The sequence below is a fragment of the Capricornis sumatraensis genome, chromosome 11 (genome assembly GCF_032405125.1).
Source record: "Capricornis sumatraensis isolate serow.1 chromosome 11, serow.2, whole genome shotgun sequence".
In the NCBI taxonomy this organism is placed as follows: domain Eukaryota; kingdom Metazoa; phylum Chordata; class Mammalia; order Artiodactyla; family Bovidae; genus Capricornis; species Capricornis sumatraensis.
The window spans coordinates 76,746,949-76,764,797 of record NC_091079.1 but is presented as its reverse complement, the minus strand read 5'-3'; the positions used below and the strand labels follow the sequence as shown (position 1 = coordinate 76,764,797).

The following is a 17,849-nucleotide window of genomic DNA, read 5'->3' as shown; positions in this document are numbered from 1 at the left end:
TTCACGGCCACTGCATTCACCCTTTGTGATGGCCCACACACTGTGGAGTGTGCTTTGGAATATACTTTAAAATAGTATTACAAAAACGAGAACATAAAAGTATGTTTTATTCTTGTGCCATGTTTTAAGCTTTTGACATAGGTTTCACTGTTATGATAAAAGTATACATCTTATGTGAAATTCTACTTAGAAATGTTAGTAATATGTAATTTGACAAATCTATTATGAAAACAAAAATATACAAACTTTCCTCTTTAGGAAGATATTGAAACTTTCAGTTTGAAAGAATAATACATGAAAGCAAAGATAACTCCTATGGTAGTTTAATCCATACTTTGTATTAAGCCTAACAATTTGCAATTAGGAGCACCTATTATTTTGCAGGATTATACTTTGACATTAATTTCAGTGTGTAACACCAAAGTGCTATCATTCAGTAACTTTCATTGAATTTCTTAAGAATTGTAATCTTACATTTTATTCAACTTGTTTTTAGAATTATATAAGGCACACTAATCGAGAAAAATTGACAAGGAACAGATTAGTGTAAAGTAAATTTCCTTGTCATCATTGAACTATACTTTTTTCACTTTAGCTGGACTAATGTTGCTGTTTTTAGACTTTCAGTTATTTTCAAAATTTTGTTAGAGCACAAAGTAAAATGAAACAGTAAAATGACTTGATTAAAATATCTCAAATTTGTTTCTGATCTACCCATGACTCAGATTCTTCTACATTCAACATTCCAGTTCATTGTAGCATTTTCTGTTTTTCTAATCTGATGTGTATTGAGGTAAATGTAGACAGCATGACTCATTAAGGTTTTGAGAAAAAAATAAACTTCCCCAAGCAGTCCTGTAAAGGCAGAGAAATCTAAATCTCTCACCTCTGCTTTATCATAGAGAAGGTGAACAGAACTGCTTTCTCTGCTGGCTCTATGACCGCCAGCGATGCCTGTTTTCATATGATTTGCCCAAATCACATCAGAGAAGGATGGCTAACTTCTGTTGGAAACCTATTCAATTCAAAGACCTCAGAGCAATTTCATCAATTTCAGTGTCTTATCTGAATACAACTCTTTATTTATGTGCTAATTTTGTAAGTGATGCTATCATAAAAATAATAGAACAAAGTCAGGCTGCTTAGAAAATTTTATGTTTAGCTTTGCCAAAATTAATGGAATGCTTTTTCTTTCCTAAACAATGACATATCATAGTATGGTTTGCTGATATTTACCCGAAGTCATCTTAGATATAATTATTTACATTAATATCTATAGCAATTTTGCAAAGAATAGCCAAATATCTTTGCCCAAAGGGTAAGTGGAATTTTAAATACTTTTTGTGCACAAATAATCCTCAGTGTGCTTTCTGAAATGCTTTGTGTGTGCTTCCTCAATCTTCAAACTCCCTCAGAAATAGTGCTCAAAAGTTATTTATGTAAAAAAAATGGTTTAACATTTAGTAAGTTATTACAGAGCAGTTTGCATTTTACTTTCTCACTACGTTAGCATTTAGCATTAAGACAAGAGTGGGTCAAGTCTGGCTTGTGTGGTTGAAAGTTCACTTGAGTAGAGTAATCACAACATGGTCATCCCGGCCCTGCCATAACATCTCTCCTTCAAAGTCGACCAGCCCGTGTTTCCTGGCACGCATGAGAATGCCCACAACTTTATCTGAAATACGGACATATCTGTCAAAGAGATCCCCAAAGGTGACCTGGATCTTGCCGTCCCGTCTGTGGCGAGCCATCGAGCGGATGATGAAACACATGTCCAGGATTTCTCTGTAGATGTGTTCCTCGGCTCTCTTGGCCCGTTCGGCAGTTTTGGTTCCTTCCTTGGGGCGACCGTAGCCTTCGTCTCCTTTGTGCAGGCGGGTAGACATGGCCAACTCATAATCAAACTCTTCACTGAAAGGATTGAGCTTCTGGGATTGGATATGTTCATCAGCCCATTGTTGCCATCTCCCTTTCAGATTGCCCACTTGACTGTATTTGCGCTGGGCTTTGCAGTTGAGCTTCTCTGTGAATCTGTTTGCCCTAAAAGAGAAAGAGGGTAAAAAAATCAAGATATTCATAATTTAGCAAGGGTTGCTTTCTATTTGTACTTCTTATGCATCTTAATGTAAGTCTATAAATTTTTCATCATAAAAGACACGTAAACAATTCAAAAAAATAAGAGATGGAAGAAGGAAAGTCATAGAGGATGCCACCATTGTTCTGAGTTTGAGATAGGTCCTAGATTATTTTCTCTGTGAGTAACAATAATGTTTTAAGCCCCATAAAATAATATTAAACTCTATTTCAAGGAAGAACTTCCTTATACAAAGGTAAGGCAAATAGGTGTAGCTTAAATTTGCATGTTGGTAACATTTAGAACTGGAATCATAGCAATGGGTTAAGGGAATCCACTTTATACATCAAAAAAATTTGCCCAAAATAAGGTTTTTATCAGCCACATACTTTGTACTATTCACTTGTGTAGATTTTTAAATTATTTATTTGAATTGGAGGATAATTACAATATTGTGACGGTTTTTCAACATGAAGCCATAGACATACATGTGGCCCCCTCCCTCCTAGACCCCCTCCCACATCCCTTCCCACCCCCATCCCTCCACCACCTTTGGGTGCCCTGCGTCATACAGCAAATTCCCATTGGCTCTCTACTTTACATGTGTTGATATATATGTTTCAGTGCTATTCTCTCAAGCAATTCCACCCTCTCCTCCTCCCACTGTTCCCAAAATTCTTTTTATGTCTGTGTCTCCCTTGCTGCTACATTTGCCATGTATAGATTTTTAAATGCATATTTGTAATGAAGCATATCTATGTTCATACCTATAATGTTCCACAAATTTTGAAATATCTAGTAGTATAAATAGGAGACACTAGCAAACAATAGTTTTCTTGCCTTGAGAATCCCAGGGATGGGGGAGCCTGGTGCGTCTATGGGTCTATGGGTCGCACAGGGTCGGACACGACTGAAGCGAGTTAGCAGCAGCAGCAGCAGCTAACAATAGTAACATTTATTGAATACTATGTGCTGACATTCTTCTAAACACTTTCTACTAATATTTCCACAACCATCTTATGAGATAGGTACCATTAATCTCATTTCACAGATGAGGAAATTGAGGGCAGAAGGGTTAGGTAACTTACTTACAGTCAGGAAGTTGTTGATGGAGCTGAGACTCGAACCAAAGTAAAGCCAGCTCCAGAGCCTGTGTGTAACTACTGTGAAATGCTGCCCCAGCCCAGCGGAAGAGGTGGGATTCAGACCCCAAATGTCTGAGGCCAAAGACCGTGCTCTCTCTGCTATGTGATGGTGCCGCTCAGCCTGCCAGGACAGTGTGTAATAAGTGGATGAGTTTTGTCTCAAATGTGTGGGTCTGCCTTTGCAGCCTGGGATGCATTTCTTACTAAAACAAAAACCATCATTAGTGAGTGTAGACCTAATTTAAAAACAGCAAAGTCTGTCTTTAACAGACTTTCCTGTCATTTCTCTAGCTCCAATCTTACAAGTAAAGCATGAACTCTTGGACTATATAAAAGTCGGAAATCTGTATTCTTCATCCCCACAAGGGACTCACCCATCCTTCTCCCCAACACCAAGTGGCTTCATGTCTGGAAGCTTTGGAATTGGAGATGTAGGGTAGAGCTGAAATTGCTTATGTGGCTACAGTCCATGGGGTCTCAGAGTTGGACATGACTGAGTAAGCACACACACGTACACACACATGTGAATGGCATGCATGAATTCAATAACGCCTCCCTGAACTCTCATAGTTTGCTGGTCAAAACCCAGGAGAAAGTCAGGTGCAGGTGTTCCTCACCATCCAAATTGATTTCCTAAAATCTGATCAATCAAATGCGGGAAACTAACAGATATGGGTAGGGAGGCATACTTGTATTATTTTTCAAAGAGGAATGACATCCACTAGATGGCGAACTTTCATTAATTCCCATGCTTTGTGTCCCTAGCTTGCTGCATTCGGTTTCACTGTCATAATAGAATTGAAACCAGGAGCACACTGCCACAGATAACACTATCATTCTTTGTAAACACATGGACAAAAGTATATGACTAAGTTAACTGGGAAAAATAGCATCCGAAAACTTTATACAATTATTACAACTTTAAAAAGTCACAGATGTATGGAAGGGCTTCCCAGGTGGCTCAGTGGTAAAGTATCTGCTAGCCACTGCAGGAGGTGCAGGGGACAGGGCTCCATCCCTGGGTGAGGAAGATCTCCTGGAGGAGGAAATGGCAACACACTCTGGTATCCTTGCCTGAGAAATCCCATTGACAGAGGAGCCTGGCAGGCTACAGTCCATGGAGTTGCAAACAGCCGGACGCGACTGAGCAGCTAAGCACACACGTATGTATGGACAAGTGCTAGGAACTACACTGCCCTGAAGTGAAATGCATTTTCCTCAGCCCTGCTGGTCCTTGTCTTCATCTGCGTCTCCACAGACTGTCCCTGTTCAGCTGCCCAGAGTGTGGGCGGCTAGATCTCATGATCAAACAAGAGTAAATACCTAGTCCCCTTGGAATGATGGCAATCCATGGCAGACACAGCCTTCGATAACAAGCCCAGTGTCATCCTGGCATAACCCAAAGCTCATATCAAATGAGGCTGGAACAGCTTGCTGGAGAAGAGACTTGAACAGCTCAGAAGAGAGTGAAAAGAACATCATGATTCACTAACTCGTCCTTTTTGTCTCCTGAGCCCCAACTGCAGTACTATCCTGTAGTATAGAACATAATACGTCCTCCCTTTAAGGAACTTCCGGGCATTTTGACATTCCTTCCAACCTTTATTAAAGTATGTATGACACCTACTGTGCACCAGACACACTTTTTTCAAAATTAATTTATATTTCTGTGGCTTTGCTGGGTCGTTGTTGTTATGCGAGGGCTTTCTCTAGTTATAGCAAGTGGGGGCTGCTCTCGTAGTACGTGGGCCTATTGTGGTGGCATCTCTTGTTGTGGATCACAGGCCCTAGGGTGCACAGGCTTTAGTAGTTATGGAGCACGGGCTCAGTGACCCCACAGCACGTGAAATCTTCCTGGACCAGGGATCAAACCTGTGTCCCCTGCATTGACAGGTGGATTCTTAACCACTGGACAACCAGGGAAGTCCCAGACACTCTTTTAAGTACTAACTGAATATTCAGTAATGAAAAAGAATGGTGAATAATCACTAAAAGACATTCATAAAAATAAACAGAATAAAACAAATTTGAGCATATGCTACAATTTTAACTATGTAAAATGCATATATGCACCAGGTTGAAGAAATCAAGTGTACGTGCACAACTGAAATTATGTTAGTCTAAAGACAGTTGATTTTTTTTTTTCAAAATTCTTTCTGCTGGTATTACAGTTGACCCTTGAACAACACAGGTTTGAACTCCATGGGTCCACTTATATGTGGGCATTTTTTCATAGTAAATATAGTACTGGGCTTCCAGGTGGCATTAGTGGTTAAGAACCTGCCTGCCAATCCAGGAGACAAGAGACATAAGTTCCATTTGGGAAGATTCCCTGGAGGGTGGCATGGCAACCCACTCCAGTATTCTTGCCTGGAGAATCCCATGGACAGAGGAGCCTGGCGGGCTACAGTACATAGAGTTGCAAAAAATGAAGCAACTGAGCATGCGCGCACACACACTGCGGTACTACAGGAACTGCATCTGCTTCTGTGGAGCGATGTATGATGGGGGTGGGGGGCTCTGATCCTTCAGGCACTTGGAAATTTGAGTATCATTCTGCAGTTGCTTCCCTAGTGGCTCAGCTGGTAAAGAATCTGCCTGCAGTCAGGAGACCTGGGTTCCATCCCTGGGTTGGGAAGAACTCCTGGAGAAGGGAATGGTTACCCATACCAGTATTCTGTCCTGGAGAATTCTGTGTATATATATATATAGTCCATGGGGTCACAAAGAGTCCAGACATGACTGACTTTCACTTTCTATGGTTATACTGTATCCATGTTTCCACATCCATGGATTCAACCAGCACAGGTTGAACAATACTCTAGTAAGCATTTATTGAAAAAAAAAATCCACTTATAAGTGGACTCACACAGCTCAAACCCATGTTGTAAGAGTCAACTGTATTGATTTTATAACTTAGAGAAAGCACAGAATTGAAAAATATTCAAATTAGTATCCAGAAATAATTTGCCTAAACTGTATATTATATGGGTCTCATTCTTTGATGATATATATTTTTTCCTTTGAACTAGGAACTTAAATTTCCTGAGTGTTGAAATTCTATGTCATTTGGGATAAGGATTGGGTTTGGTTAGGTAATAACACTATGAAGAAGAGAAACATCTAAAAAAGCACCTTCTAAATATTAATGTCCATTTGTTATATAGTCAAATGATAATTCCCAATAACGAGAGAAGGAAAGTAAAAGAATTGGTCCTATAAGCAAGAATTAGAAAATAGGGTTGCTTAAAAAGTACTAGAAGGAAATATACCGTAATGAGTATTTAATTTTATCTATCTTGTATATGTTTGGTATTACTTTCATATTTTCAATTTTTAAAAGATCTGAAAGGATCAGGTTTAAAAATAAGGATTAGTAAGTCTCAGACCCTGAGCATATCCTTGATCATTGAATGTAGGAATCAATATACAAGCTTATCCTATTTTTTAAATTTTCAAGTGAAATGTGAATGATAGTTCAGATTGAGCTTTAGAAAGATGACCTAGTATAAATTCATAGAAAGCAAAGCAATACTGAAAGACTGGCACCACGTTCATATCTTAGGCTAAAACGCTTCTCTGTCAGTAAAGTCAAGAACTTCTGCCACATTTCCGATGTCTCAAGGAAGTTCTGGGGAGATTCTGCTCCTGTGTGCATTCATGTGCTTACTCTTACAGGAAGTATATAGCGAGTTTGGTTAATGGGAGCGGGACATCCACAGGGTCACATTTATCAGAAGCAGGGTGACTGTGCATTCCCAGCTGTGCTCTTCATTCTGTTATCAGCCAGGTGTGGGAACCAGGCCTGTGCTGCTCTGCTCCTTGCAGACTGGTAACCGTCCTGAGTCCATGGAATATCTTTAATAAAGTTGCACCAAAACATTACACTTTGGGAGTTTTCCAGGGATTCCACAACGGAGGTGATGCTTGGGACTCCATTTGATTCGTTGAGTCTGTTCTCTGCTGAGAGATGAGTCTAACACAGTGGTTAAGAACACAAGCTTTAGGAGTAAAGTCATTCTTCCCTGGTGCCTCAGATGGTAGAGACTCTGCATGCAAGGCGGGAGACCTGGGCTCGATCCCTGGGTTGGGAAGAACACAAGCTCTGGCATCACTTCCCAAGGGCATCACTTACTGGCTCTATGATGTGGATACATTTCTGTTCAGTTCCCTTTTCTATAAAACACCCTCTCATGCTCAACCATTTCATTTTTACTGAATAGACCTTGGAGGAGAGGGTGGATGCATGACTTTCATTTTAATATTGTGCCATTACTGTATGTAATACACTATGTAATACTGTACCATTACTGTAATGGGGGACAGATAAAAGCTGCTTTGTCTGAAGGACCTGGACAAAACAAGTCACATAGCTACACAGTCAAAAGACTTTTAAAAATAAAGCATATAATGGAACTGATTTTCATAGTAAAGCCCCAGTTAGTAAAATTCTTTTGGTAAGGAATATTTCTACTTTTTATCGAACCTGAATTGTTTGTCTCTATTATCCGTAGGACCACCCAGAAAACTTCTTTCTGCTTAAATATCCATGACACATCATGTTCTCCCTAATAGTGGATATGGGGAAAGAATGGTGCTTAGAATTAAAAATAAGTGAACAAACCCCCTCTCTATAGGCCTAGTCATTGATGCCACACTTATGTCTCCAGCAGTATGTGAGCATCCCATCAGGTAAAAATCCCCATTAGGCTTCCGCGGTAGCTTCCTGGGCATCGCTTACATTGGCTGACATTCAGAGCTGCTGTTGCTGTGGGCAACATCCCAGTACACTGTGTGCTCTAAGGGAAAGGAACCCAAGAAGCAAGGGAGGAATTTCACTCCCATAGGTAGGTACGTAGGTTTAGTCACTCAGTCATGTCCAACTCCTGTGACCCTATGACTACAGCCAGGCAAGTTCCTCCGTCCATGGGATTCTCCAGGCAAGAATCCTGGAGTGGTTTGCCATTTCCTACTCCAGGGGATCTTCCCAGCCTAGGGATGGAACCCAGGTCTCCTGGATTGCAGGCAGAATCTTTACCTACTGAGCCACAAGGGAAGCCCTATTCCCTTCCCCAAACCCTGACAGCCAGTCTCCTAGTATCTTGTAGTGTTGGGATGACCAGGGCTGGCCCCTTGTATTATACAGAGCACAACTCTGTGCCCATCACTTTACATGACTGATACCAAAATAACTCTATGGATTATCGCAGCTTTTTTTTAAGATGAGAATGAAGAAACTTTAGGATTTTCCCAGGTAACCAATATTCCAAATCTAATTGTCTCTTATTCAAAGCCTATGACCTGCTCTAGTGCACAGAGAAGGTGTGTTTTAGGGAACCATGAGAAGGGCCTAGTACACACGTTCCCACTTTCAGGTGAGACAGTTTAGAGTAGTGGTCAAGAAGGTGGGCTCTGGCTCCAGAGTGCCTGGGTTTGAATCCCATGGACAGTACAATCCTACACAAATTCCTTAATATTTCTTTGTCTCGGGTTCCCATCTATCCAGTGAAGATAATGATTATGCCTACCCTAAGAGAGTGTTGTGAGGATTAAATAAACACATGAACAATTCTTAGGTGCTAAAAGAGAGGCCATGTGTCAGAGACTGGTCCCAACTGTCATCTCCCTACCCTTGGCCGATTCAAAAGATGCTGACAGGAACATCTTCATTGTGCTACCCTCAGTTTTTATTCTGTAGGATTCTATTATTTCATTTTCTAGCATGCATACCTCCTAAATCCATGAGGCTAAAATTTAGACTATGGTTCCATATGACCTGGTAGAATAGTGCTTTCTGATTATGAATTCTATGTGAATGTAAGTAGAACACAAATCCGGATCTCTGAGTGTATGCTCAAGGCACTGAGTGAGAAGTAGCATCATGTCTGGTTTCAAAGCGTGACATTTGGAGATGGGCATGCATGTCTCAGGTCACTAACTTGATGAGTGAACTTTCCCTCCGAGCTTCAGTGCTCTGATCCCTAAAATGAGATATTACCAAACTTACTGTGAGAGTTCAAAGGACAAAGCAGGTAAAACACCTATGTGTGTGTGTGTGTGTGTGTGTGTGTTAGTCACTCAGTTGTGTCTGACTCTGTGCAACCCTATGGACTGTAGGCCGCCACGTTCCTCTGTCCATGGGATTTTCCAGCCAAGAATACTGGAGTGGGTTGCCATGCCCTCCTCCAGGGGATCTTCCTGACCCAAGGATCAAACCCAAGTCTCCTGCATTGGCAGGCAGATTCTTTACCACTGTGCCACCAGAGAAGCTCTCTGGGAAGCCCGTAATAGTGCTAATTCTTTCAAAACATCTTTAAGGTCACAAACTGTAAGGCAACTTTTTGTCAAATAAGGTTCCCAATTTTGTTTTTTACTGATTGTTCCATAAGTTGAAAAGCACACCTTCACATATAACTGTTTCCTGAGGGAGTCAGCTTGTAAGCATTTCATCATATCTGAGACTTTCCCCATATTCTGATATCCTGTGATTGTAGAGTGAGAAATCCTGACTTTCTGTTCTGTGGAGGGAGAGTTATTGTCTTGAAATAAAGCATGTGTTTCTTGTTAGAATAAATGTATAAATGTATCAGTCTGAGTCCGTGTGTTGGTGTGTGCGTGTATGCATTTAACTGCTTTAGAATTGTGCTTCCCAGGTGGCGCTGGTGGTTAAAAAAAAAACCCACCTGCCAATGCAGGAGACGTAAGAGACTCAGATTCGATCCCTGGGTCAAAAAGATCCCCTGGAGGAGGGCGTGGCAACCCACGCCAGTGTTCTTGCCTGGAGAATCCCATGGACAGAGGAGCTTGGTGGGCTACAGTTCATGAGGACACAAAAAGTCAGACACGATGGAAGCTACATATCACGCATACACAGCACACAAGTATTGTGATATTTTAATTACCTAGCTTTAATAGTATTCTGCCTTTGTTTATAAACTGAAAAAGCTTTCTGAAAGTGAAGAATTGCTAAATAATAAGCTCTCTATGAGAGCTAAAAACTTCCATATAGTGAGCTTATGTGCAGGCACTGTGCTGAGTTCTTGGCAGCTTTAATCTTATCTACTTCTCTCAAAACAGCAGAATTTATTGTTGCCATCACTTTACAAAGGAGGAAATGGATTTAGAAGAATAACTGGCTATTTGTGTGTGTGTGAGAGAGTGTGTGAGAGTGTGTGTGTGAGTGTGTGTGAGTACGTGAGATGAGAACATTTAAGTGCTATTCTCTTAGCACCTTTCAAGTGTACCACGGTATCATTATCTATAGCCAGGGCAGAGCTGCGGTTTGAACTTGGGTCTGTCTCACTTCAGAGGTTGCTTTCCAGTCAGACAGCAGCCTCCCACCTATGTCCAGGTTCACAAAAATCTGTGTTCCATGGGACTATTTGAGTAGATGTGTCTCTTGATAATATTACATACACTGATTTGAGACAAGAGAAAGGTCTCTCCCCTCAGTCTACCAGGAAATACTTTTTTCTCTGTAGAAAAAAATAAGCCAATCCTTACTCATTATAGAACTGACTTCAAACAATAACCGGTAGCGGACACCTATCTCTGGTGGCTTCATCTTTGTTGTGGCTAAACCTCGAGGGTTCAGAACAGAGGGGAGAAACCAAAGAGGGCGAGCCCTTGACCCGGAGGGCCATGACTGAGCCGGGCACTGCCCTCTTCGCCCAGCCCCGGCTGCCAGCCCTGTCGCGAGTCTCCCGCTGGCTCTGGCAGGGCTTCCCTGCTCTCTGGCATCCCTCAGCTGCTCGGGGCGCGGGCAGGCGGGCTGAGGCGCTGAGAGGCGCGTTCACTTACTGGGAGGGCAGCGGGCGCTTGATCCTGGCCACGGCCACCGGCTCTCCGTCCGGCTCCAGCCTCTCCGGCTCGCCGCCGTAGCCGCTGTCCTCTGTGTCCACGCTGTCGCTCCTGCACTTGGGCTCCTCCTGCTCCATCGCTTTCCAGCCTCTGGTCAGCTCGGTCACCAGCTTGGCACACTTCCTCCTCCGCGTTGGGGAGCCGCGGCTGCGGAGGAGTCTGTCCACGTCGCTCTCCGGCTGCCCGGCCTCCGGCGGGTCGCCACCCTGCTCGTACCGGTGGCTGAGGTGGCCCAGGTCCCCTCCTCTCTCGTAAGCCTTGCTGACCACCGTTTTGGTCACCTCTTTCCTCTTGATAGGAGAAACCGCGCTGGCTTCCTCTGAGCCGTGCCCATCCTCTCCACAGCCCTCCGGCTTCGGGGAGGAAGGCTTTGGGGCCCTCTGAGCTTTCCAGCGGGTGGGGGCATCTATCGCTGGTCCAGAAGCATCGGGTGGGTCCTGGGTGCCCCCTGGCATCCAGCCTGCAGGCTCCTGGGCCTGCCTGGTGCTGTTTTCATTGGCCCACTGCTGCCAGCCTCGGGCCAAGGTGATAACCAGGGTGGCCGTGTGCACCTTCCGGAGGGCACTCTTGGCCGGCCCGTCCCCCCTTTCCTTTTCCCCGGGGGCCATGCCACCCTTCTCTGTTGAGAGCCTGGGTACTGGCTAAAATGAGTGTGGACCGGTGGAGGGCCCGGGATTTAAATAGAAGCAGGGTGTGGGGTGGGAAGAGAGTTTGGTGACTGGAAACTATGTTAAGCTCTTCTTGCCAAGATGCGGTGCCTTCCCTGACCGTGCGCTTTTTTTAAACCCTGACGGCTCTAGTTTCATCACAGCAGAGGGACATCTCCTCCTGGTAAAGGACAGTGATAGGATCCTGCCCTTTCTTCTCCAAGAGCCGGAGTGGGAGCTACTAGATCCGATCATGTGCTCAGCCTTAAGTTTTTCTTGACCTTAAAATATGGTCCGACCATTTATAGGAGCATAAAATACGTGTACAACTTGTACTGGGAACATAATAGGCTTATTTCCATTGAAACCTCAGCAGTGCTCGATACAGCTTTAATTAGTCCCGTTTTATGGCTGAATGCAGTGACGCATAACTTCCTATAGCTAATAATATCTAAGACTGGAACCCAGATGTCTGACGCAAAGCCTGTGCCTCTTTTCATCCTATTCCTCAAAGGCATCCGACTGCCTCTTCCTTTTGTCTTCAACTCTATTTGATGTAGACCTTAGAGGTCATCTCATCCAAGCTCCATTTACCAGATGAGAAAACCCAGGCCCAGATAAGCAGGGAGAAAAGGGCCTAGTATTCTAATTCCAAGTTTGAATTACTTTATAGACAAGTAGTATTAATACACAAGACAATAGTCAAAATTTTAGTCCAATTATTATTTTTTTAACCTTTAAATTGAGACCTATACACAATGAACTTCAGAGACTGCTATTACAACAAATCTTTTCAAATATTTTGTTAAATAAGACTATTTAAAGACAAAGTAAGTGAATGTTATCAGAAGTAAGCCCCACTCGGCTATTTGATTTTAATAACACAAACTTCCTTGGCATAACTTTAGGTTCATGCAGAAAAAGCCATGCTTTCAGTTCTGAGAACAAGGACTGGAATATAGTTTTGTTTTGTTTTTTAAATAGGACTGGCTAGATGGGTCATTTGTATAGAGAAAGAACTATCTAGGATGTGTCCTAAACCAGGTAAAAATGTGCAGGGGTCAGCATTAAGTATTTCTTAAGGTAACACAAATAGAATTTTTTTCATACCACAGTTCTATAGATTTTTATACTTTCCTCCAATCTTGACATGCAGCTAAACACACTGAAGATTGCTGTCCAAGAGCATTAAAAAAAGGTAAGAACTATAATTACTTCTGAAATTGAGACAAATTTACTTTTAAAAAATGTTGTCAGTTTTTCATCCTGTAGGTCATTTACCTCCTAAGATTAAGACAATTGGGAAGATGACTTAATACTCTATCTAGAAATCTGTCAGATGTTTTCAGAGTTCAACAGCATCTGATAATGTTAATTATGGTCCAACAATTCAGAGACAAAATCCCAGTTGATTAATTAAGAAGAAATTGGATCACATGAAGAGAAAACTATGACACAGATTTCGATCTGAGTCTGAAACTTCTGGCATTCTTTCTTGGAATGTAGAGACACTGCAGGCGGTTTGGTTCCTGTTAGATTCCCTTTACCCACTTGGAACGCCTTGGGAGAGGAATGGGGTTCCTCAGAGACATCCATGCACTCAACCCAGGATCAGGCTGATTTATAACTCTCAAAGGGACTTTTCTGCTTCCCTGTCCACACCTGTTCCATATGCACTTCTTACAGGAGGAGAATGAAAACAGCAAAATGTTAACAGTCTTTCACATATTAACGGGCATTGCAGCTGGCTGCCTGAGGCTTACAGCTGTCAGCAGATAGTCTTGGCAAAAACCAGGGAACTCCTAAAAGAATCTAGTCATTTCTTCTGAGATTTTACTTCCACGCCAACTGTGGTCCTTCATTTATGCTTCTTCAGAAGAGACTGTAAAATCCCTTTCCCCCTCATGTCTGCTTTGGGCATTCCTTCCCTACAGAAAGGTCTGTATGCTACCTACTAGTCTTTTATAAGATATGTTTTATCTTTCTCAGCCTAGATCTCAATTCTTGAGTTCAACATTCTTCTGCTTTAAAAGAAGGTATAAAAGAAATGAATATAAAAAAAGACAAAGATATCGTGAACTAAGTAGTTTACATTGTGAGTTTCCTATGAGACCCGAGATTAGAAACTAGGTGAAGATATAGAACCGATTAACGAAGTATTTACCACCTAAGAAATTTATGGTGTGAAAGTGTTTTATAAAAAGTATTATTATTTGATCATATGGGCAATACTAGGGAAAGGAGGGAGTTAATATTTATACACTTCTCTTCATGATACACTTAGAAATCAGGTAAAGTCAGCTATCATCACCAGCGATATACTCTTACTAAAGAAACTTTAGAAAGCCACATTTGCTCAAAGCTCATATGAAATAATAATTTCATTGATCCTTTCTATGTAAATAAATAAGTCCTTTTCTTGTTCAGTTACAGAAAAGTGGGAATGAAAAGACTTTAATGGACATCAGAAAAGGGCTTTTGATTTCAACTGAATTTACTTAACTCAGTGCTCATGGAAAGAATACAAGGGTGAGGCCTGATGGTGGTTGCTGTGAGGAAGGGTGTGAAACTGATTAAAGCAGGACTACTTTCAAGGTCTTCCCATCTAGCCAGGAGAGAGTAGTGCATATAGCTGCCTTTAACAGTCTGGGGAGAGCTGCATTAGAAATGGGGCTTCCCAGGAGGGCTCAGTGGTAAAGAATCCACCTGCCAGTGTAGGAGATGCAGGTTCAATCTGTGAGTCAGAAGATCCCTTACATAAGGAATTGGCAATGCACTCCAGTATTCTCACCTGAAGAATCCCATGGACAGAGGAGCCTGGTGGGCCATATGTAGTTCAAGAGGTCACAAAGAGTTGGACACAACTGAGCAACTAAACATTAGAAATAGAAAGCTTTATTGAGCACAGGTGAATGATTTTATTGGGAAGACTTCACAGAATTGGTGGTCCTTTATCTGAGCCCTTCAAAATAAAACTTTACCAGGGGGAGAAAGGGCACACCAACCCGAAGAAATGCTATGAACAAAGTTACGAAGTTATGGTGTGCCTAGAGAACTTCTCACGGCCCAGCATAAAGACCATAACCCTAAACGCCTGGAGGATCAAACAGGCCATTTAACACGAGGTAAGCTGAGTTGGAGCACAACTGTGGGTGTGAGGACTCGGGAAACTGATGAGGTAATGTCTCAAGAGAAGTAAGAAATCTGGGATTTTATATGATCTCTCCCAGTTCCTTACAGGGTGAAGAATTCCTTACACTGTGATGGTTAATACACACAACTTACACACAATAGTATAAGGTGAACCTATGCAGTTCTTGGACCAGATTCTGTGGGCCCCCAGTTTCTGAACTTTAGAGAATATGCAGTGTTTATGGGGTAAGGACCAGAGGCCAGGGCACATTTGAGAAATAAGTTGGAGCTATGTTTTGAAGAACACCTTGCTAAGGAATAAGTATTTTATCAAATGAGACTCATGGCATCATTAAAAAGAAGTAAACCTCAATGTGATATCAAATTTGCATTACCAAATGGTCAAATCAAAAACCAGCGAAGTGGGCTGTGGATTTGAAAAAGACAAGTCTAGGATAGGGAGATAACAACCTAAGATAACCTTATCCTAAGGAGATAATCCCTGCTTAACAGGGGTTATGAAAATAATCTCGGAGGGAACCATAAAGAATGGTTCTGAGAGAAAGATCTGAAAGAAGGTTCGGGAGCCAGTGAGGGTCAGAGCAGACTCACTAGTTGCCATGGGTGATGGATGTTGGGGAATGATCTAGAGGTTTCAGTTTGAGTGACAGGTGTGAGGAGGTGACATTAGCTGGGAAAGGGCTGGAGAAGAGGAGGATTTGTGGTGAGAAGGAGTTTCCCTTTGGAGTTGCAGAAGCGCTGGGGCGTTTACGTGGAGACGTGGAGCAATGAGGGGAACCAAGGACGTGAACCCTGTGGTTGGGCAGAACCAGGTGAAAACCCAGACTGCAGGTTAGCCTGTTGTCTAAGTTTTCCAAGATTCAGTTTCTTCCTGAGTATCAGAGACTCTCGCTCACGGAGTCAGCGTGAGAATTAAGAGTAATACACGTGAAGCACTGAACACCATGCCTGGCACGTGGAAGCTGGATAAGCAGCTATTGTTATTGTCATCTTGAGGTCGAGCCATGGAGTTAGAGAATTAAAACTCCTTAGACAGTTCTGTGTGACCTAGCACAGGACTGATACCGAGCCCCCGGTCGGGATGCATCTTGCAGTGGGAGGGTCAACAGGGGTGACTGGTAGGAACTGGAGGCTTCAAAGGGAGTGCTTATTTATAGTGTTTTATTTTAAGGTAATTTATAGTGAGGCCTTTAAGGCAGTGTCTGAAAGGTTTCCCTCAGCCTGGTCAGGGGTCAGATGAGGTCTCAGTTACTTGGTAGTAATTACCAAAGAGTTGTGCACAGGTGCCTTCCTGGAAACTCCTGGAATATGGAGCTCAATGGTTTCCAATCACTGAGGATCACATTAGGGTCTTAAGCACATTAGGATGACCTGTGAAGCTTTGAAAACTAGAGCAAAGCCAGAATGGCTACACCCAGGAGCACAAAGGGCAAAGGGAACCCTCATGATGGCTTTGAAGATGAGAGGAGGCAGCGACTGCTGAGAAGAGAGCTAGTAAGGTACCGGCGTTCTGGGGAAAGGATTGCAATAAATGGAAAACTAGGAAGCAGATGATACTGTCAAGGAGAACTTAACTGATATCATAACCAGAAAAATTAACCAACTTCCAGAAGCAGAAAGGAATCTGCTTGAAATGGAACAGCGTATATTGGACTGCTCTCTGCAGCCCAATAGCAGCTAGTCTTTTTCAGTGTTTCTTACATGCGGCTCCTGTAGCTGCTGCCTCACAAATGGCAGTGATCCCGCTTTTGATGGCATGTGTGTCTTACAAAGTTTTGTAAGTTTACCTTTGAATACAGGTGATTTGCATTGTGAAACTTGTGCCATAACATGAGGCAGATGGGGTGGTCTTGTTTTTGGTGGCCTCTACCCTGTTTTCTTGGCTAACCCTGTGAATGAATGGTGGCCTAGCAGCCAGGTGTAACTCAGCCTGGGCTACCCGAGAAAGGAAACATCTTAAATGATGGGATGAGGATTTCTAAGCCTATCTTTAGAGAGACGGTATTTCCCATTTGGCTCCAGCCTAGGTTTGCAGCATACTTTGGGTTGAGACAATATATACTACTGATAAAGGCTCTTTGGTTACATGAACCTGTCCTAGAAATTCAGTGATTGTTGAGCAAATCTGTACACAAAGATAAAATTGTGGGAGTCGGAGGGAGGGGGACTAGCACCGAGCTGTCTCTGGAGACAGGCCTTGCTTGGGTAGGGAACCTAACCCACCACCAGGGCTGACAGCCCTGCCTCTAGCTTCTAGAGGCTATGGGGGCCAGTAGACACTCCACGTGCAGGTCTCAAGGGTGTGGTGACCAGTAGCCCAGGTATGGGTCCAGACAGATTGGATCTCCATTCAGGATCTGTGTGCCAGGAAATTTGACTTCTCTGAGACTCAAATGCCTTGTCTGAAAGTGGCAAAAACATGACTTTTCCCCAGCACTTTTTGTGTGTTCATATGAGATTGTTTGTGAAGCAATTAGCACAGTGCCCAATACACTGCATCAGAACATCGTGCGGAAGTGGTTCACAATGTCCTTTACACTCTTACTGAGGCTAATGATGCCACCTTGTAAATAAATGATCTTGATTCACAGTCAACACATCAAACCTAGTATGTACTAATAATACTGCATAAGCTTTTACATCATAAACAATACATACACTGCCAGAGAAAACTTTAGAGAACACGTCACAGAAACCGTGATCAAACTACAGCCACACTGGTTTAGTTTAGGAAACACACACACAGATGCTTATGATATTAAATCTAAATGGTGGTGTCTTAGAAACTGGCCTTGTAATTATGACTAAATTCACTCTTTGAATAATAGTTGTTCAGTTTTCACTATGTTATTAACACTCACTTGGTTCAACTCATGCTTAATCTATTAACTCCAAACTGCACAATTTAGAAGTGCATCTCATTAAATTGAATGACACCCTGAACTGACAATACCCATTAAAGTATAATGT

The 17,849-nt window shown here is 42.5% G+C and overlaps 1 protein-coding gene and 1 pseudogene across 1 annotated transcript; one reads left to right on the top strand and one right to left on the bottom strand.

The window, feature by feature from the left end:
- Nucleotides 1-1,562: 1,562 nt before the first annotated feature.
- On the bottom strand, nucleotides 1,563-11,687 carry ABRA (actin binding Rho activating protein). Its single transcript, XM_068983290.1, has 2 exons — nucleotides 11,020-11,687; nucleotides 1,563-2,040 (listed from the first exon to the last, which is right to left on the bottom strand). Exons 1-2 carry the CDS (start codon nucleotides 11,685-11,687, stop codon nucleotides 1,563-1,565), a joined length of 1,146 nt encoding a protein of 381 aa, XP_068839391.1.
- Nucleotides 11,688-16,410: 4,723 nt separating this feature from the next.
- On the top strand, nucleotides 16,411-16,991 carry LOC138088219 (transmembrane protein 126A pseudogene; annotated as a pseudogene).
- Nucleotides 16,992-17,849: the final 858 nt, after the last annotated feature.